Consider the following 21,448-nt stretch of genomic DNA (forward strand, 5'->3'; position numbering starts at 1 on the left):
CCGGCCTCACAAACGCAGACCACGTGTAACCTCACCAGCCCAGGACCTCCACATCTGGCTTCTTCACCTGCAGCATCGTCTGAGACCAGCCACCCGGACAGCTGATGAAACTGAGTGGTATTTCTGACTGTAATAAAGCCCTTTTGTTGGGAAATACTCAATCTGATTGGCTGGGCCTGGCTCCCCAATGAGTGGGCCTATGCCCTCCCAGGCCCACCAATGGCTGTACCCCTGCCCAGTCTTGTGAAATCCATAGATTTGGGCCTAATGAATCTCTTTAAATTGATTGATTTCCTTATATGATCTGTAACTCAGTAAAATCGTTGAAATTGCATGTTGCATTTATATTTTTGTTCAGTATACATACTGTATGAATGTAGCCAAACACAAATCACCAAATAGAGATAGACGAAGTTGGGAGTGTTATGCGCGTAGTGAACAGGTGATTTGTGAAAAGGGCCTGTTGCCATATGAAGATGCCCTTTTCTCTGCATTAATGGAAAGACAAGCCATCTCTGTGCATTTCCTGTTTATGTAACAGCCTCCACTCCTCTAATGAATGACACTGTACAATGGAAGGGCTTGCTGAGTAGGTAAGAAGGGTAAGGAGTGCCACAGTCTACCACTCCCACAGCAAGTCTTTCAAACTTCCTCCATTGCAGTGACTTCCCTTTGAGAAAACAAAGATTATTACACAACAGCACACAGATATAAATTATGAACACGACATTGCGTACACGATGAGACTTTTGCCATTGATTCCATTGGAGAACCAGGAGCTTCCAGAATACGTGTGGTGGATGGTCGACACCGTCCACAGCCCTTCCTCAGACTGGGCCTGCTGTCCCAGCCTCTCCCTCCATCTGCTGCTTGGTCAGGAAGTACTTAAAGAACTCATAGACTGACCAGGCAATTGCAGTGGAGGGCATCTGGTATATGACCCGGGCCTGGATCCCTTTGAAGAAGGCAGCCATGCCGCCAAAGCGATACACTGTCCTGAAGGCATTGGCCATGCCTGTGAGGTGACCGCTGATGTGCATGGAGCTGAGCGCTACGTTCTCCTGTGTGTTGAGCAGGGTCTTACACACATCCAGCGGGGTGGTTATGGCTGCAGACACGGCCCCCGCCGCAGCCCCAGACAGTATGTGGCTGCCGGGGTGGTACTGTCTGTGGGGGTTGAGCCGCTCCTGCATCAGCTCATAGGTCATAAAGTGGACAGCCTGGAAGGGAATGTTCATGGCCAGCTGTGTGCTGTAGCTGCGGTAGAAGGCTGCGAGCCCCTCAGTATGTCGTATAGTCCGAACACAGTCCAACAGGTTCCGGTAGGGAGAGTTGTACATCTGCATCCGCTGTTTCACCACTAAGACACCATGCAGGACAGCATCGTCACACAGACAGGGGAACAAAGAAAAGGGGGTTCATATTCTGTACTCATTTCTAATTGAGAACCTCACAAAAATCTAAAATCGAACACCCCAATGCCCCCTTTGAAAGCCTTACCTTCAGCTGGGTTCATGACTGCGTCATGCAGCACAGTGGCCACACAGCCTGCCAGTCCTAGTTGGGACAGAGTCATCAGTCAGTCAGGCCTCCACATGTTACCACCCATCAACATACAATAGCTCATGTGATACTACATCAGTTCTCACCTCAACTGTGTCAAGCCAATTATTTATACTGTAAGTTTATCAAAACTGCCAAAACGACTACCAAAACAATTAACTTCTTTCTGTGCCATGTTCCAGTGGTCACCTTCCAGTGGTCAGTGTGAAACATGAGAGTTCCAAGGGAAAAAGAACTGTACTGTACCATTGGCTATGTGGCTGTTTCCTCCATTCTGAATTACTTCGCTGAGTGTGCACTTGACCCGTTCGTAGCAGGCAAAGTAGAGGGCGTGGGCAGGGCCAGCCCCCAGCATGGTGATGTTGAGGCCCCTCAAGGGTCTGAGGAGACCCTCCGTTTGGATGATCCTTCTCAGGGCCTCGTATACGCTGCTGTACTGAGCCTTCGGGTCTGGCTGCAAACTCTGCATCCTGGTCTGGAGAAAGAAGAGGGTCATTTGAAGTGAGAGACCCGAGCTTCTCATGACGTGGTTCATACAACCTGCTAAAGCTAAACTAAAGACCGTAGTCAAACCTCCACACACTCACCTGGGCTGTCTGTTTCTGAGGTTATTGTTTCTCCAGTGATCTGATGTTTCTGTTAATGTCTGTTCTTGGCAGAACTCATGTCCTGGTGCGTTTCTGTCCCAGGCCTAGGGTGGGGTGCTGTGGCAGTTCTTTGTTATACCCTGCCATGCCAAGTTATTTGAACAGCACAAAGAATGTTTTTATTTGGCCTAAAATGTAGGGCAGCCCATTTATCTTCCTCAGTACATTGCCTTGTGTTTCTGTCCTTTTCCCAAACAATACAATATCAATTACATTTCCTTCAGATACATCTGGAGGCTTGAGGGACTCATACAACTTAGTTTAAGTTGTCAAATTGAACTAAAACTCTACACGAATCACACATTGTTGAAGATGAATTCTGGAGACAATAAATTCTGCACGTGCCCTCAAGACTAGCTTGTGTAGTTGTCTTTTACTTACATGTGATATTACTTATCTTGCATCAATCTCTCAACAAGTCTTTGAAAGGGGGATTCCAATGGGTCGTTCCGCCTCAAAGAGCACAAGAAAGAGGATCGACACCATCTCAGATTGTTCTGAAATTGCTTATGTTGTTAGAAAAAGATTAGCATTCCTGCAGCTTTATTGTGTTGAAATATGATTTGATCTAAGAAATTAAGCTAATTGATTGCACACAAATTGGCCATTTTAATTTATAAGAATTCATATATTTAATAAATATTACACCCAACATCCGATTTGGACTAAACCTTTTTCTAACAATGAGTTAGACATGAGGAATCCAAAGAAATGGTGAAAAGCCACCCACGCCAATCCCACCCAACAATGAGTATATAGTATCAGTTCTCTATGTCTCACAAGTAGTATGGTGCTGCAGTTCGGAGTATTGTTTCTTCATCCTATGTAATCTATTCACACTGAATTTGGTGATGTTTCTCCCCGTCCAGAGAAATTTGTCATTGAAGTTGTCCTATCCTACTTCCTGATATTACCAGGTTCTGACCACTAGATAGTGCTGTTCCGGGCATTCTTTTTTAAATTTAGTATTTGTGGCACAAATCCAATGCAAGTCAATGGTAGCTATATTAGCATTTTCACGCTTCATATCGTTTCATATTATGCTGTATCGTCTATTTCGTTGTGTCGCAAATCACACTCTAAGGCAATATTTTTCGTAAATTGGATAACGCTTTGCGTTCTGAAATTTGCAGCACAAACAAAAATGGAGGAGAGTGAACATGACACAGAGCACGGACACACGGAGCTCGTACCTAAAAGAGGGGCTACTTCGGTCGCATGGACGTGGTTTGGTTATGAAAAGTCTGACATGGACCAGAAAACCGTCCTCTGCAAAATATGCCGTAGGTCGGTCCCGACAACAGGCTCAAACACCACTAACCTCTTTTACCACCTACGGAAGAATCATGTGAAACAGTACGGAGAGAGTCTATGGATGAGACCCAAAAAAGTACAGTCGAGTGCTTAAAACAAACCCGACTCAGATGTTGCAAGAGGCTTTTGCCCGCGGCACACCATATGGCAAAGAATCACAAAGATGGAAGGAGATAACAGCTGCCGTTACAGCTTACATCTGCAAAGACGTGACCCCAATTTACACGGTCGAGAAACAGGGGTTTCATGAGTTGGTGCCAACACTCGACCGAAGGTACCAAATTGATGTGACACTTATTAATGCCAAAATAGCATGCAAAACAGGTAAGCCCCCAATATATATAAGGCCTATGTTTATTTTGTTTGCAACTATAGTTGAAGTGTTTTCTATTTACCTTTTTAGATTTTCTACATTAATATTTTGTTACATGCTTAATTTAAAATTTCCACAAAAGGTTCTAAATAAAAGGAGAAATAACCAAATATGAGTAAGTACCTTTTATTTGTCGAGTATAATTCAAAATGTAATAAGAAATAGGCCTTTACATGTGGTCATTTTATAAACTATTTATTCATTGAATTTACAGAAAATGTACTATATCGTGACATGTATCGTTATCGGGATATGAAAAGTGCCCTATATAGGGATATGAGATTTTGGCCATATCGCCCAGCCCTACAGGCAAGCATATAAGGCACCCCATCATTCGGCAAATCAGATCATGACTCTGTACTCCTGCTTCTTGTTTAAAAGCAGAAACTCAAAACAGGAAGTACATGCGTCTCTCTCCATTGAGAAAGGGTCACCAGAATCAGAGATTATGCTACAGGACTGCTTTGTTAGCCCTGATTGAAATATGTTGTTTCGATACTCCGCAGATAACATTGATGAGCTATCCACCTCCGTCACCGGCTTCATTAGAAAATGTATCGACGACGTTGTCCCCACGGTGAGGGTTTGCTGCTTCCCCAATCAAAAGCCCTGGATTAACACAGGTTGGTACTAAACTAAAAGGACAAGGCTACCACACACAGAGCTGCCGTAGACCACTCGAGGCTACGGTTGAGGACAGGAATTGGTCCCGCTATGACCTCCGCAGTCATCAAACGAGCAAAAGGACATATTAGGAAAAAGGTGGAATCATATTGCACAGGCTCCAACGCCTGCCGCATGTGGCAGGGGCTACAGTCCATTACGGATTACAAAGGAAGACCCAACAGTGATCTGACCAACGATGCCTCTCTATCAGACAAACTCAATGCATTTTAGGCACGCTTTGACAACATCGTACCGGGTGTAAGGGCTGTCACCAACCCAGAGGGAACGTGCTCTCCAAGGCCAATGCGAGAAACATCTTGAATCAGGCCAACACCGGAAAGGCCCGACAGTATTCCAGGGTGCGTTCATAGAGCATGCGGTAACTTTCAACCTGTTTTAAGATGACCACCAAAATTCCTGTCCCCAAGAATTTTAAAAGGCACAATGACCACAGCCCTGTAGCATTCACTTCTGTAATTATGAAGTGCTTTGAGACGATGGTTATGGCACATTAACTCCATCTCAGACACCCTAGACCAGTGGTCACCAACCTTTGTTGAGATCACTTTGAGTCAGATCTACCACTCAGATGTTTTCCAAACATGACTTAAAAAAACATTAGCCTACGCAACATTAACCAGGTTTCCTCCAGACGTGACGCTTGGCATTCAGGCCAAAGAGTTTAATCTTGGTTTCATCAGACCAGAGATTCTTGTTCCTCATGGTCAGAGTCTTTAGGTGCCTTTTGGCAAACTCCATGCGGGCGGAAGTGTGCATTTTACTGGAGGACTGATTCCGTCTGGCCATCACAAAAGGCCTGATTGGTGGAGCGCTGCAGAGATGGTTGTCCTTCTGGAAGGTTCTCCCATCTCCACAGAGGAACTCTGAAGCTCTGCCAGCTATAGGAAGAGTCTTGGCGCTTCCAAACTTCTTTCATTTAAGAATGATGGAGGTCACTGCTTTCTTTGGGACCTTCAATGATGCAGAAATGTTTTAGTACCCTTCCCCAGCTCAGTGCCTTGACACAATCCTGTCTTGGAGCTTTACGAACAATTCCTTCAACCTCATGGCTTGATATTTGCTCTGACATGCACTGTCAGCTGTGGGACCTTATATAGACAGGTATGTGCCATTCAAAATCATGTCCAATCAATTGTATTACAGGTTGTAAAAACATCAAGGACGATCAATGGAAACGGGATGCATCGGAGCTCAATTTCGAGTCTCATAGCAAACGGTCTGAATACTTATGTACATAATTTCTAAAAACCTGTTTTCACTGTCATTATGGGTAATTGTGTGTAGATTGATGAGAAAAAAACGATTTAATACATTTTTGAATAAGGCTGTAACGTAATAAAATGTGTAACAAGTCAAGGGGTCTGAAAACTTTCCGAATGAACTGTTAGACGGATTTCTTCAGACTCCTGTTGAAGAGGCACTGTTGCACCTTCTTCAGGCACGGTCTATGTAAGGGGCCATTTCAGGTCATCAGTGATGGAACTCGAAGCTTTTGACCCTCTCCACTGAGGCCCTGTCGATGAGGGGTGCGTGCTCTCTCTACCGTCGCCTGTAGTCCACGATCAGCTCCTTTGTTTTGTTGACGCTGAGGGAGAGGTTATTTTCCTGGCACCACTCTGCCAGGGTTATCACCTCCTCCCTGTAGGCTGTCTAGTCATTGTTGGTAATCAGGCCGACCACTGTTGTGTCGTCAGCAAACTTGATAATTGAGTTGGAGATGTACGTGGCCATGCCGTGTTGAAGATCAGCATGGCGGAGGTGTATTTGCCTACCTTCACCACTTGGGGTCGGCCCATCAGGAAGTCCTGGACCCAGTTGCAAAGGGAGGTGTTCAGATCCAGGGCCCTGAGCTTAGTGATGAGCTTGGAGGGCACCGTGGTGCTGAAGGCTGAGCTGTAGTCAATAAACAGCATTCTTACATACAGTAGGTATTTATCTTGTCCAGTTGGGATAAGAGAGTGTGCAGTGAAATGGCGACTCCATCGTCCATGGATCTGTTGGGGCTATATGTGAATTGTAGTGGGTCTAGGGTGTCAGGTAAGGTGGTGGTGATATGGTCCCTAACCTGTCTTTCAAAGCACTTCATGATGAAAGAAGTGAGTGCTACGGGGCGAGAGTCATTTAGTTCAGTTACCTTCACTTTCTTGGGTACAGGAACAATGGTGGAGATCTTGAAGCAAGTGGGACAACAGACTGGGATATGGAGAAATGTAATATGTCCGTAAAAACTCCAGAGAGCTGGTCTGCACATGCTCTGAGGACGCAGCTTGGGATGCCATCTGGACCGGCAGCCTTGCAGGGGTTAACATGCTTATAATTATTTAGTCACGTCGGACACGGAGAACGAGCGCACACATTCCTTGTGAGCGTTGAGGGCCTGCGTCAGCGGCTCAATGTTGTTTTTCTCAAAGCGGGTGAATGTGTAACACTTCCGGGAGCGAGCTGTTGGTTTTCACGACGTAGCTGGCTTTCCCTTTATAATCTCTGATTGTCTGGAGTCCCTGCCACATACGTCTCGTGTTTGAGCCATTGAATTGTGACTCTACTTTGTCTCTGTACTGTCCTTTTGCCTCCGATTGCCTTACTGAGGTCAGCTGGTCTGTTTGTACACGCCGATAGTTAAATGTGGTGGTTCGTGCTTTCATTTTTGAGCGAAAGCTGCCATATACCACGGTTTTTGGTTTGTATAAGTTGCAATCGTCACAGTGGAAACAACATCCTTACCACGGGAGCTTCCTGCTTAAGTTTCTCCTCTGGTGAGGAGCAGATTGGAGTTATGATCTGATGTGCCTAAGGGAGGGTGGAGGAGGGACTTGTAGGCATCCCGGAGTAGAGAGTAGCAATGATCCATGATTCAGTAAAACAGAGTATGTTACGGTTCCTGATGTCTCCCTGATGTCTTCCTCGCCCTAAGCTCGTCTACTTTATCATCCAGGGACTGAAAGTTAGCAAGTAATATACTTGGAAGCGGTGGATGGTATGCACGCCACCAGAGACTGACTAGGGTCCTACTTCTTCTTCTTCGGCATCTTGGTGCAGAGCCCGGGATAAATAGAGCTGCCTCGGGAATTTCAAATAAAGGATCCAGGTCAAATTTCAGCTCGAATTTCTGGTGAGAGCCCGCTGATCTAATATCCAAAAGTTATTTTCGGCTGGTGGTAACAATACAAGAAACGTTCTAAGCAAATTATGTAAGAAATAACATAAAAAAATGAAATAATGCAAAGTTGGCTAGGAGATGGAAACAGTGAAACCATGTCTGTCGGCTAGGGTTGCAAAGGGTCAGAAATTTTCCAGTAAATTTCCAGACATTTTCCATGGGAAGTTAAGCCCTGGAATTTGGGGAATTTTGCTTACATTCATCAAAAAAAAGTTAGCTTATAACAGTAAAGCTTTTTTGTCGGATACACAAGGCAATTCTAGCTCGTGGCATTTTGTTTGAACTATCCCCAATTCAATGGAATTGCAACCCTGTTGCACACTAATGAAATGCTATTGAGCCCACACTACTACACTGTCTGAGTCAAGGACTACATGCTTTCTGGTAAGTTTTGACTACAATACTGGGTGGGGTGAATATATTTTATATGACATACATGATTTTTTGTTAACTGGAAAATAGTAGGCTACAGCAAAGTGTGTTTAAATCATGTCTAACTGGTTAACAATTTCTGCTAGTTAGTTTTGCTACCATGTGGGTTTTAGCTTGCTTGAGCATGCTAACTGGGGAGTGTTAATTCACCTGTTTCCATACATGTTTCACTTTAAAACATTTATCTTACAAAGGAGTTGTTTAATCTAACTGCTTAAATATTTACAGTTGAAGTCGGAAGTTTACATACAGCAGGGGGAAAAAGTATTTGATCCCCTGCTGATTTTGTACGTTTGCCCACTGACAAGAAATGATCAGTCTATCATTTTAATAGTAGGTTTATTTGAACAGTGAGAGACAGAATAACAACAAAAAAATCCAGAAAAACGCATGTCAAAAAATGTTTTAAAATGATTTGCATTTTAACGAGGGAAATAAGTATTTGACCCCTCTGCAAAACATGACTTAGTACTTGGTGGCAAAACCCTTGTTGGCAATCACAGAGGTCAGATGTTTCTTGTAGTTGGCCACCAGGTTTGCACACATCTCAGGAGGGATTTTGTCCCACTCCTCTTTGCAGATCTTCTCCAAGTCATTAAGGTTTCGAGGCTGACGTTTGGCAACTCGAACCTTCAGCTCCCTCCACAGATCTTCTATGGGATTAAGGTCTGGAGACTGGCTAGGCCACTCCAGGACCTTAATGTGCTTCTTCTTGAGCCACTCCTTTGTTGCCTTGGCCGTGTGTTTTGGGTAACTGTCATGCTGGAATACCCATCCACGGCCCATTTTCAATGCCCTGGCTGAGAGAAGGAGGTTCTCACCCAAGATTTGACGGTACATGGCCCCGTCCATCGTCCCTTTGATGCGGTGAAGTTGTCCTGTCCCCTTAGCAGAAAAACACCCCCAAAGCATAATGTTTCCACCTCCATGTTTGACGGTGGAGATGGTGTTCTTGGGGTCAAAGGCAGCATTCCTTCTCCTCCAAACACGGCGAGTTGAGTTGATGTCAAAGAGCTCCATTTTGGTCTCATCTGACCACAACACTTTCACCAGTTGTCCTCTGAGTCATTCAGATGTTCATTGGCAAACTTCAGAGGGGCATGTATATGTATTCTTGAGCAGGGGGACCTTGCGGGCGCTGCAGGATTTCAGTCCTTCATGGCGTAGTGTGTTACCAATTGTTTTCTTGGTGACTATGGTCCCAGCTGCCTTGAGATCATTGACAAGATCCTCCCGTGTAGTTCTGGGCTGATTCCTCACCGTTCTCATGATCATTGCAACTCCACGAGGTGAGATCTTGCATGGAGCCCCAGGACGAGGGATATTGACAGTTCTTTTGTGTTTCTTCCATTTGCGAATAATCGCACCAAATGTTGTCACCTTCTCACCAAGCTGCTTGGCGATGGTCTTGTAGCACATTCCAGCCCTGTGTAGGTCTACAGTCTTGTCCCTTACTTCCTTGGAGAGCTCTTTGGTCTTGGCCATGGTGGAGAGTTTGGAATCTGATTGATTGATTGCATACGTGGACAGGTGTCTTTTTTACAGGTAACAAGCTGCGGTTAGGAGCACTCCCTTTAAGAGTGTGCTCCTAATCTCAGCTCGTTACCTGTATAAAAGACACCTGGGAGCCAGAAATCTTTCTGATTGAGAGGGGGTCAAATACTTATTTCCCTCATTAAAATGCAATTCAATTTATAACATTTCTGACATGCGTTTTTCTGGATATTTTTGTTGTTATTCTGTCTCACACAGTTCAAATAAAGCAACCATGAAAATTATAGAGTGATCCTTTCTTTGTCAGTGGGCAAACGTACAAAATCAGCAGGGGATCAAATACTTTTTCCCCCCACTGTACACTTAGGTTGGAGTCATTAAAACTCATTTTTCAACCACTCCACAAATTTCTTGTTAACAAACTATAATTTTGGCAAGTCGGTTAGGACATCAACTTTGTGCATGACAAAAGCAAATTTTCCCAACAATTGTTTACAGACAGATTATTTCACTGTATCACAATTCCAGTGGGTCAGAAGTTCACATACACTAAGTTGACTGTGCCTTTAAACAGCTTGGAAAACTCCAGAAAATTATGTCATGGCTTTAAAAGCTTCTGATAGGCTAATTGACATAATTGGAGTCATTTGGAGATGTACCTGTAGATGTATTTTAAGGCCTACCTTCAAAACGCAGTGCCTCTTTGCTTGACATCATGGGGAAATCAGCTAAGACCTCAGAAAAAAAATTGTAGACCTCCACAAGTCTGGTTCATTCTTGGGAGCAATTTCCAAATGCCTGAAGGTCCCACGTTCATCTGTACAAACAATAGTACGCAAGTATAAACACCATGGGACCACGCAGCCGTCATACCACTAAGGAAGGAGACACATTCTGTCTCCTAGAGATGAACGTGCTTTGGTGTGAAAAGTGCAAATCAATCCCAGAACAACAGCAAAGGACCTTGTGAAGATGCTGGAGGAAACAGGTACAAAAGTATCTATATCCACAGTAAAACGAGTCCTATATCGACATAACCTGTAAGGCCGCTCATCAAGGAAGAAGCCACTGCTCCAAAACAGCCATAAAAAAGCCAAACTACGGTTTGCAACTGCACATGGGGACAAAGATCGTACTTTTTGGAGAAATGTCCTCTGGTCTGATGAAACAAAAATAGAACTGTTTGGCCATAATGACCATCGTTATATTTGGAGGAGAAAGGGGGAGGCTTGCAAGCCGAATAACACCATCCCAACTGTGAAGTACAGGGGTGACAGCATCATGTTGTGGGGGTGCTTCGCTGCAGGAGGAACTGGTGCTGCAGGAGGAAAATTAGGTGGATATATTGAAGCAACATCTCGAGAAATCAGTCAGGAAGTTAAAGCTTGGTCGCAAATGGGTCTTCCAAATGGACAATGACCCCTAGCATACTTCCAAAGTTGTGGAAAAATAGCTTAAGGACAACAAAGTCAAGGTATTGGAGTGGGCATCACAAAGCCCTGACCTCAATGCTATAGAACATTTGTGGGCAGAACTGAAAAAGCGTGTGCGAGCAAGGAGGCCTACAAACCTGACTCAGTTACACCAGCTCGGTCAGGAGGAATGGGCCAAAATTCACCCAACTTATTGTGGGAAGCTTGTGGAAGGCTACCCAAAGCGTTTCACCCAAGTTAAACAATTTAAAGGCAATGCTACCAAATACTAATTGAGTGTATGTAAACTTCTGACCCACTGGGAACATAATGAAATAAATAAAAGCTGAAATAAATCACTCTATTACTCTGACATTTCACACTCTTAAAATAAAGTGGTGATCCTAACTGACCTAAGACAGGGAATTTGTACTAGAATTAAATGTCAGGAATTGTGAAAACTGAGTTTAAATGTATTTGGCTAAGGTGTATGTAAACTTCCTACGTCAACTGTATCTGTACATGGAATTGTATGTGTTATTATTTTTACTCATTTTTTCTAATCTTTACAAGAAAATGCCACAGGCACTATCTGATGAGTGGAGACATTTCACTGCAGCTAATGTAGAAGGAAAAACTGTGTACATTTGCAAATACTGTGCCAAATCAAATGTGAATGCAACAAAGATGCAGAATCATCAAGCCAAGTGCATAAAGTTCCCTCAGCGCTCACAAGCAACCTCTGACAAAAGTCCCTCTACTTCAATTCGATGTGAAAAGGATGAATCAGACACCTTATCGATAGCAACAGCTCATGGTCCTCCTGGAATCAGAAGTTTGACTCAATGGAGGAACGTAGTCAGATAAATGCTGATAATGTCTTGCTTGAGTGGTGTATGCAACTGGTTCACCTCTGATGCTCACAGGCAATGTGTATTGGAAGAGATTTCTGAATGTTCTTCGCCCTGCATACACCCCTCCAACCAGACATGCGTATTCTACTCATTTTCTGGATGCAGAGTTCAACAGAGTTCAAGTGAAGGTCAAGAAAATCATAGAGAAAGCAGACTGTATTGCAATCATCTCTGATGGGTGGTCAAATGTTCGCGGGTAAGGAATAATTAACTACATCATCTCCACCCCTCAACCAGTATTCCACAAGAGCACAGACACAAGGGACAACAGACACACCGGTCTCTACATTGCAGATGAGCTGCGAACATGAAGGCTGTTTGGTCTAAAGTGGAGGAGTCCTACCTTCACATCACACCCATTGGCTGTGCTGCTCATGCATTGAATCGGCTCCTCAAGGACATCATGGCACTGAAAACAATGGATACACTCTACAAGAGAGCCAAGGAAATGGTTAGGAAATTATAGCAGCAATCTACCTCACCAGGCAAAGTGAGAAGAGTACCACATTGAAGCTTCCCAGCAACACCCATTGGGGTGGTGTTGTCATCATGTTTGACAGTCTCCTGGAGGGGAAGGAGTCTCTCCAAGAAATGGCCATATCACTGCCGATATGGACAGCCCTATCAAGACGATCCTCCTGGATGATGTATTTTGGGAGAGAGTGGTAAGCAGCCTGAAACCTATAGCAGCAGCCATTGCACGGATTGAGGAAGACAATGCCATCCTGTCTGATGTAAGAAAATAAATCCGTACTGCCCTGCCCATTTCACTTTTGCTCCAAGCAGAAGAAACTACAGTTCTGAAATACATCAAAAAGCCTGAAGACTTCTGCCTGAAGCACATGCATGCCGCAGCGTACATGTTGGACCCCAAGTATGCTGGCAAGAGCATCCTGTCTGGTGTAGAGATCAACAAGGCCTATGGTGTCATCACTACAGTGTCTCGCCACCTTGGCCTGGATGAGGGCAAGGTTCTTGGCAGTCTGGTGTAGTACACTTCGAAGCAAGGGCTTTGGGATGGAGATGCAATATGGCAGTCGTGCCAACATACCTCAACAGCCGCCTGGTGGAAGGGACTTTGTGGATATGAGGCTCTTTCCCTGTTGCCTCCATCATCCTCCAAATCCCACCAACATCAGCTGCCTCAGAGCGCAACTGGTCCTTGTTTGGGAACACACACCAAAGCACGCAACAGGCTGACCAATACAAGGGTTGAAAAATCTGTAGCCATCTAGGCAAATTTCAGTTTTTTTGAGCCTGACAACGAGCCATCCTCAACAAGGTTGGAAACTGACAGTGAAGATGAGGCCTCAGAGTCTGATGTTCAAGAGCTGGACATTGAGGAGGTCCAGGGAGAAGACAATTTTACAGATGTATGTTGAAAACATTTTTGGGAGATGCGATGGATCATTGGGGATCATTCAATATTCCCTTATTTTGTTGTTCAGTAAAATCATCCCATGTGAAGGGTCAACTCATCTAAAGTTCAATTCGTAACTAAATTGTTTTCTTTATTTCTATTAGAAGAATTGAATGATTTGCAATTATGTCTACTTATGATCAGGTAAAATGTTTATGTTTCTTTCTCAATATGATATGGTAAATATAAACTATAGATATATATAATCAATATATGGTAAATATATCCAATGCAAAAAAAATCTACATTTAAATTGTATTAATATTCATATATTGAAAATTGACCGCTGGCTACGTCCCTTCCGTCTTCAAGAGAGCGAGAGTTGCACCCCTTCTGAAAAAACCTACAATCGATCCCTCCAATGTCAACAACTACAGACCAGTATCCCTTCTTTCTTTTCTCTCCAAAACTCTTGAACGTGCCGTCCTTGGCCAGCTCTCCTGCTATCTCTCTCAGAATGACCTTCTTGATCTTAATCAGTCAGGTTTCAAGACTGGACATTCAACTGAGACTGCTCTTCTCTGTGTCACGGAGGCTCTCCGCACTGCTAAAGCTAACTCTCTCTCCTCTGCTCTCATCCTTCTAGACCCATCTGCTGCCTTTGATACTGTGAACCATCAGATCCTCCTCTCCACCCTCTCCGAGTTGGGCATCTCCGGCGCGGCCCACGCTTGGATTGCGTCCTACCTGACAGGTCGCTCCTACCAGGTGGCGTGGCGAGAATCTGTCTCCGCACCACGCGCTCTCACCACTGGTGTCCCCCAGGGCTCTGTTCTAGGCCCTCTCCTATTCTCGCTATACACCAAGTCACTTGGCTCTGTCATATCCTCACATGGTCTCTCCTATCATTGCTATGCAGACGACACACAATTAATCTTATCCTTTCCCCCTTCTGATAACCAGGCGGCGAATCGCATCTCTGCATGTCTCGCAGACATATCAGTGTGGATGACGGATCACCACCTCAAGCTGAACCTCGGCAAGACGGAGCTGCTCTTCCTCCCGGGGAAGGACTGCCCGTTCCATGATCTCGCCATCACGGTTGACAACTCCCTTGTGTCCTCCTCCCAGAGTGCTAAGAACCTTGGCGTGATCCTGGACAACACCCTGTCGTTCTCCACTAACATCAAGGCGGTGACCCGATCCTGTAGGTTCATGCTCTACAACATTCGCAGAGTACGACCCTGCCTCACACAGGAAGCGACGCAGGTCCTAATCCAGGCACTTGTCATCTCCCGTCTGGATTACTGCAACTCGCTGTTGGCTGGGCTCCCTGCCTGTGCCATTAAACCCCTATAACTCATCCAGAACGCCGCAGCCCGTCTGGTGTTCAACCTTCCCAAGTTCTCTCACGTCACCCCGCTCCTCCGCTCTCTCCACTGGCTTCCAGTTGAAGCTCGCATCCGCTACAAGACCATGGTGCTTGCCTACGGAGCTGTGAGGGGAACGGCACCTCCGTACCTTCAGGCTCTGATCAGGCCCTACACCCAAACAAGGGCACTGCGTTCATCCACCTCTGGCCTGCTGGCCCCCCTACCTCTGAGGAAGCACGGTTCCCGCTCAGCCCAGTCCAAACTGTTCGCTGCTCTGGCACCCCAATGGTGGAACAAGCTCCCTCACGACGCCAGGACAGCGGAGTCAATCACCACCTTCCGGAGACACCTGAAACCCCACCTCTTTAAGGAATACCTGGGATAGGATAAAGTAATCCTTCTAACCCCCCCCCCCTTAAAAGATTTAGATGCACTATTGTAAAGTGGTTGTTCCACTGGATATCATAAGGTGAATGCACCAATTTGTAAGTCGCTCTGGATAAGAGCGTCTGCTAAATGACTTAAATGTAAATGTAATATATTTCTGTTAATTCCCATATATTCCCTTAATTTTCACGGAAAGTTTCCCCAAAATGTGCAACCCTACTGTCGGCGCCATCTTGTTCTTTCTTAAGTGGACCACCTCCTTTGGCCACCTCTCCTTCCAGTTCTCTGCTGCCAATGGCTGGAACGAACTACAAAAATCTCTGAAACTGGAAACACTTATCTCCCTCACTAGCTTTAAGCACCAGCTGTCAGAGCAGCTCACAGATCCCTGCACATAGCCCATCTATAAATAGCCCAAACAACTACCTCTTCCCCTACTGTATTTATTTTGCTCCTTTGCACCCCAGTATTTCTACTTGGCACACTCATCTACTGTCAAATCTACCATTCCAGTGTTTTAATTGCTATATTGTATTTACTTCGCCACCATGGCCTATTTATTGCCTTAACCTCCCTTATCTCACCTCATTTGCTCACATTGTATGTAGACTTATTTTTCTACTGTATTATTGACTGCATGTTTGTTTTACTCCATGTGTAACTCTGTTGTTATATGTTTCGAGCTGCTTTGCTTTATCTTGGCCTGGTCGCAGTTGTAAATGAGAACTTGTTCTCAACTTGCCTACCTGGTTAAATAAAGGTGAAATAAAAATAAAATAAAAAAGTGGCTCACTATTTAATAAAGTAAACCTAATCCTTGAGCGAGTTAAGATTTGTCCCTTACTTACCAGCAATAGGCCAACTGCATGTCTATAGTTTACCTCCCTATTATCTCAGCCTCCTATTCCAAGTAATTCCATCTATTTAGCTCTAGAGATAAACCACCACACAGGACAGCTTCATGGTCTCTTCGTGATATCAATAAGTCTGCACTGCTCCTCTACGACCCACTACTGCCAAACCAGCTGAATGAGCACTACAGTTGTTCTGAATCAATAGTATTTTCAGCCATCTTAACCCTCAACTGACAACACCTTCAGGACTAACTTCCCTGAAAACCCCCTACCCCACAACCCATCGATTTACACACTAACCTCCCCCCTCCCTCCCACCCCAGGCTACCCTCCCCCTCGTCACCACAGAACAGGAAGTGAACAAGCTCTATAAAGAGGCAAAACAGCAAGAAGGCTGTAGGCTCAGACCATATCTCTTCAGCTACACTAAAGCACTGCGCTGACCAGCTTTCCCCTGTTTTCACTGACAGAAATCTCTGGAACTATGCACTGTACCGGACTTCTTCAAATCCTCCACCATCATCCCCGTCCCGAAGAAACAAAAAGGTGACCAGCCTGAATGACGACAGACCTGTAGCGCTCACCTCGGTCATCAAGAAATCCTTTGAGCCCCTGGGACCTCATTGATAAACTGTGCGTACATACATAATATACCCCAAAATGTGCGTGCACCAGAGAGAATGTGCTCACCTCCACGCAAACTTTTTCCTATCATCAGTCTGCATGGTGAATGAGATATTTAGAGCTCTTGTTTAGCAGAGTTTGCAATTCAAGTGTTAAATATTCTGTGTCTGTAAAACGTATATAGGTTCAGAACTTTTGTGAAATCAGCACAGTTAAAAATATATGGCAAATAGAAATCAAACTGGATGGACATCAGAAATAGATGGGAGACGAAGGACAGGACTAAAAACAAACAAAATATGAAATAGATTGTGTCCGTAAAATGTATATAGTATGTATAATCTGGAAGTAGAAGCCTAAATGTTGTTGTTCATTAGTTTAATCCATTTAAAGGGGGTGGTAGGGTTAGCGGAAAAATTAAGAAAAATACATTTTAAAAAGATATGCGTTTATGTACAGTACCAGTCAAAAGTTGACACCTACTCATTCAAGGGTTTTTCTTTATTTTTACTATTGTCTACATTGTAGAATAATAGTGAAGACATCACAACTATGAAATAACACATGGAATCATGTAGTAACCAAAAAAATAAGTGTCAAACAAATCAAAATATACTTTATATTTGAGATTCTTCAAAGTAGCCACCCCTTGCTTTGATGACAGCTTTGCACACTCTTGGCATTCTCTCAACCAGCTTCATGGAGGTAGTCACCTGGAATGCAGCAGGTAGCCTAGTGGTTAGAGTGTTGGGCAAGTAACCAAAAGGTTGCTGGATCGAATCCCCGAGCTGACAAGGTAAAACCCTGTCGTTCTGCCCCTGAACAAGGCAGTTAACCCACTGTTCCCCTGTAGGCCGTCATTGTAAATAAGAATTTGTTCTTAACCGACTTGCCTAGTTAAATAAAGGTTACATTTAAAAATGCATTTCAATTAACAGGTGTGCCTTGTGTGTGGAATTTCCTTCTTAATGCGTTTGAGCCAAATCAGTAGTGTGGTGACAAGGTAGGGGTGGTTCACATAGGGGTGGTTCTTATACCAAAAAGGGCTAAGTCCATATTATGGCAAGAACAGCTCAAATAAGCAAAGAGAAAGGACAGTCCGTCATTACTTTAAAACATGACGATCCGTCAATCCGGAAAATTTCAAGAACTTTGAAAGCTTCTCCACGTGCAGTGGCAAAACCATCAAGAGCTATGATGAAACTGTCTCTCATGAGGACTGCCCCAGGAAAGGAAGACCCAGAGTTACCTCTGTTACAGAGGATAAATTCATTAGAGTTACCAGCCTCAGAAAATGCAGCCCAAATAAATGCTTCACAGAATTCAAGTAACAGACATCTCAACTAGAGGTCGACCGATTGATTAATTAGGGCCGATTTCAAGTTTTCAAAACAATCGGTAATCAGCCTTTTTGGACGCCGATTACATTACAATCCACGAGGAAACGGCATGGCTAGCTGACCACCTGTTACACGAGTGCAGTGTCAAAAGGACATTGTGGCTGCAATGAGCCAAGGTAAGTTGCTAGCTAGCATTAAACTTACCTTATAAAAAAATCAATCTTCAGATAGTCACTAGTTAACCTAGTAATATCATCAACCATGTGTAGTTAACTAGCTTGTCCTGCGTGGCATATAATCAATGCGGTGCATGTTAATTTATCATCGAATCACAGCCTAATTCAACTTCGCCAAACGGTGATGATAACAAAAGCGCATTTGCGGGAAAAAAAGCACAATCGTTGCACAAGTGTACCTAACCATAAACATCAATTCCTTTCTTAAAATCAATACACAGAAGTATATATTTTTAAACCTGCATATTTAGTTTTAATAAATGCATGTTAGCAGGCAATACTAACTAGGGAAATTGTCTCACTTCTCTTGCGTTCAGTGCCAGCAGAGTCAGGGTATATGCAACAGTTTGGGCCGCCTGGCTCGTTGCGAACTGTGTTTCTTCCTAACAAAGACTGTAATTCATTCTCCAGAATTTTACATAATTATGAAATAACATTGAAGGTTATGCAATGTAACAGCAATATTTAGACTTAGGGTTGCCACCCGTTCGACAAAATACGGAATGGTTCCGTATTTCACTGAAAGAATAAATGTTTTGTTTTCGAAATGATCATTTCCGGATTTGACCATATTCTTCAAGCTCGTATTTCTGTGTGTTTATTGTAATTACGTCTATGATTTGATATTTGATAGAGCAGTCTGACTGAGCGGTGGAAGGCAGCAACAGGCTCATAAGCATTCATTCAAACAGCACTTTACTGTGTTTGCGAGCAGCTCTTTGCAGTGCTTGAGGCACAGCCCTGTTTATGACTTCAAGCCTATCAACTCCCGAGATTAGGCTGGCAATACTAAAGTGCCTATAAGAACATCCAATAATCAAAGGTATATGGAATACAAATGGTATAGGAATAGCTGATGCGTCATAATTCCTATTTTTATTTATTTTATTTTTACCTTTATTTAACTAGGCAAGTTAAGAACAGATTCTTATTTTCAATGACGGCCTAAGAACAGTGGGTTAACTGCCTTGTTCAGAATTACATATTTTTTACCTCGTCAGCTCAGGGATTCGATCTTGCAACCTTTTGGTTACTAGTCCAATGCTCTAACCACTAGGCTACCTGCCGTCCCTATAAAACTACTTAACTGGGAATAATGAACCACCAGCTTTTATATGTTCTCATGTTCTGAGCCAGGAACTCAAAACGTTAGCTTTTTTACTTGGCACATATTGCACTTTTACTTTCTTCTCCAACACTGTTTTTGCATTATTTAAACCAAATTGAACATGTTTAATTATTTATTTGAGACTAAATAGATTTTTTTTATGTATTATATTAAGTTAAAATAAAAGGGTTCATTGTTCATTCAGTATTGTCATTCTAACAAATATTTTTTTTTTTTTTATAAAAAAATCAAAAAATAAATAAATAAATAAATATTATATATATATACACACACATACATACATACACACGGCATCTTTTGGTCCTCCAATAAATCGGTATCGTGTTGAAAAAAAAAAAAAAAAGAAAATCAAATCGGTCGCCCTCTAATCTCAACATCCACTATTCAGAGGAGACTGGCCTTCATGGTCTAATTGCTGCAAATAAATTAAAATAACATCAAATTGATCAGAAATACAGTGTAGACATTGTTAATGTTGTAAATGACTATTGTAGCTGGAAACAGCAGATTTTTTATGGAATATCTACATAGGCGTACAGAGGCCCATTATCAGCAACCATCACTCCTGTGTTCCAATGGCACGTTGTGTTAGCCTTTTTAAAATGATAAACTTGGATTAGCTAATTGATCATTAGAAAACCCTTTTGCAATTATGTTAGCACAGCTGAAAAATGTTCTGATTAAAGAAGCAATAAAACCGGCCTTTAGACTAGTTGAGTATCTGGAGCATCAGCATTTGTGGGTTCGATTACAGGCCAGAAACAAATAAACTTGATTCTGAAATTCTTCAGTCTATTCTTGTTCTGAGAAATGAAGGCTATTCCATGCGAGAAATTGCCAAGAAACTGAAGATCTCGAACAACGCTGTGTACTACTCCATTCACTGAACAACGCAAACTGGCTCTAACCAGAATAGAAAGAGGATTGGGAAGCCCTGGTGCACAACTGAGCAAGAGGACAAGTACATTAGTGTCTAGTTTGAGAAACAGACGCCTCAAGTCCTCAACTGGCAGCTTAATTAAATAGTACCGGCAAAACACCAGTCGCAACGTCAACAGTGAAGAGGCGACTCCGGGATGCTGGCCTTCCTACAACAGGCCAATGACCCAAAGTACAGCTCCAAACTACGCAATAACTATTTAGGTAAGATGCAGTCAGCTGGTATTCTGTCTAATGGAGTGGCCAGCACAGTCACCGGATCGCAACCCTATTGAGCTCCTGTGGGATCAGCTTGACTGTATGGTACGTAAGAAGTGCCCATCAAATCAATCCAACTTGTGGGAGGTGCTTCAGGAAGCATGGGTTGAAATGACTTCAAATCACTGGGAGTTTATACATGGAGTGTGTGACTTTGTTTTTATAGCTTACAGTTTATTCACCATTAGTCAGCACCTCTACACTAAATAATCTTCTCTGGGTGTGCGCCAGCTCATGTTTTTTAATTATTCTTTGTAAAATCTAAAATAATTACACATAAAAATTGGATAATTAGACATAGGAATCTTTTTCCTATTTATTTTTGATTCATAACCACTGCAGAATATATTCCTCACCTTTTCTGGCCGTGATGGGTTCATATTCCCGTCGGAGCCATACAACAAATGACAATGGGCATCTCTCATTTAATTGGACCTATTAGCCTAGTAAATAGATAAGCTGTATGTATTTCAGGTTTTGCAATATCATAGGCTGGGCGGTTTATAATACTGGTATACAGTCAAAATTAAATAGTTGATCTTTTACATTGAAGTAGGCCTTTGCATCAAGTTTCAAGTTTTTATTGTCACATGCACAAGTGAAATGCCTTTGCTTGCTCGTTCCCAATAATGCAGTAATGAATATCAGTAGTGCTATCAACAAAAAAGTCAAGTAGAACAAAAGCACACGAGAAAAAGAACTAACTACTGTAAGTACTGTAATATTTTTTGGGAGAGTAGCCTGCCCTAAAATGTTTCAGAATTCACAGGCAGTCCATCATATTTAGGTTGGGGGAAAAGTCTATATAAAACATTGTTGTGGACAACGCCGACATGGGCCTTCACTACCTCAACAACCCAAGGACATATGTAAGGATATTGTTTGAGGACTTTAGCTCAGCCTTCAACACAATCATTCCGGACCAGCTAGAGTACAAATTTACCCAAGCTGA

The 21,448-nt window shown here is 43.2% G+C and overlaps 1 protein-coding gene across 4 annotated transcripts in view; it reads right to left on the minus strand.

Moving 5' to 3' along the window:
• Window positions 1-347: 347 nt before the first annotated feature.
• The window catches only part of LOC115164548 (mitoferrin-1-like), a 29,599-nt gene continuing 8,498 nt past the window's right edge, over window positions 348-21,448 (minus strand). Inside the window, exons 2-5 of one of the 4 annotated variants that reach the window (XM_029717158.1) lie at window positions 2,151-2,716; window positions 1,810-2,038; window positions 1,501-1,557; window positions 348-1,360 (exon numbers count right to left, since the gene is read on the minus strand). In XM_029717158.1, coding sequence (XP_029573018.1) covers window positions 828-1,360; window positions 1,501-1,557; window positions 1,810-2,032 — 813 coding nt within the window. In that variant the 5' untranslated portion in view covers window positions 2,033-2,038; window positions 2,151-2,716 and the 3' untranslated portion in view covers window positions 348-827. Of the gene's footprint in view, window positions 1,361-1,500; window positions 1,558-1,809; window positions 2,717-21,448 lie in introns of all 4 variants that reach the window. The other 3 variants (XM_029717155.1, XM_029717156.1, XM_029717157.1) reach the window with 3 other exon arrangements.

Source organism: Salmo trutta, chromosome 27, assembly GCF_901001165.1.
Source record: "Salmo trutta chromosome 27, fSalTru1.1, whole genome shotgun sequence".
Classification (NCBI taxonomy): domain Eukaryota; kingdom Metazoa; phylum Chordata; class Actinopteri; order Salmoniformes; family Salmonidae; genus Salmo; species Salmo trutta.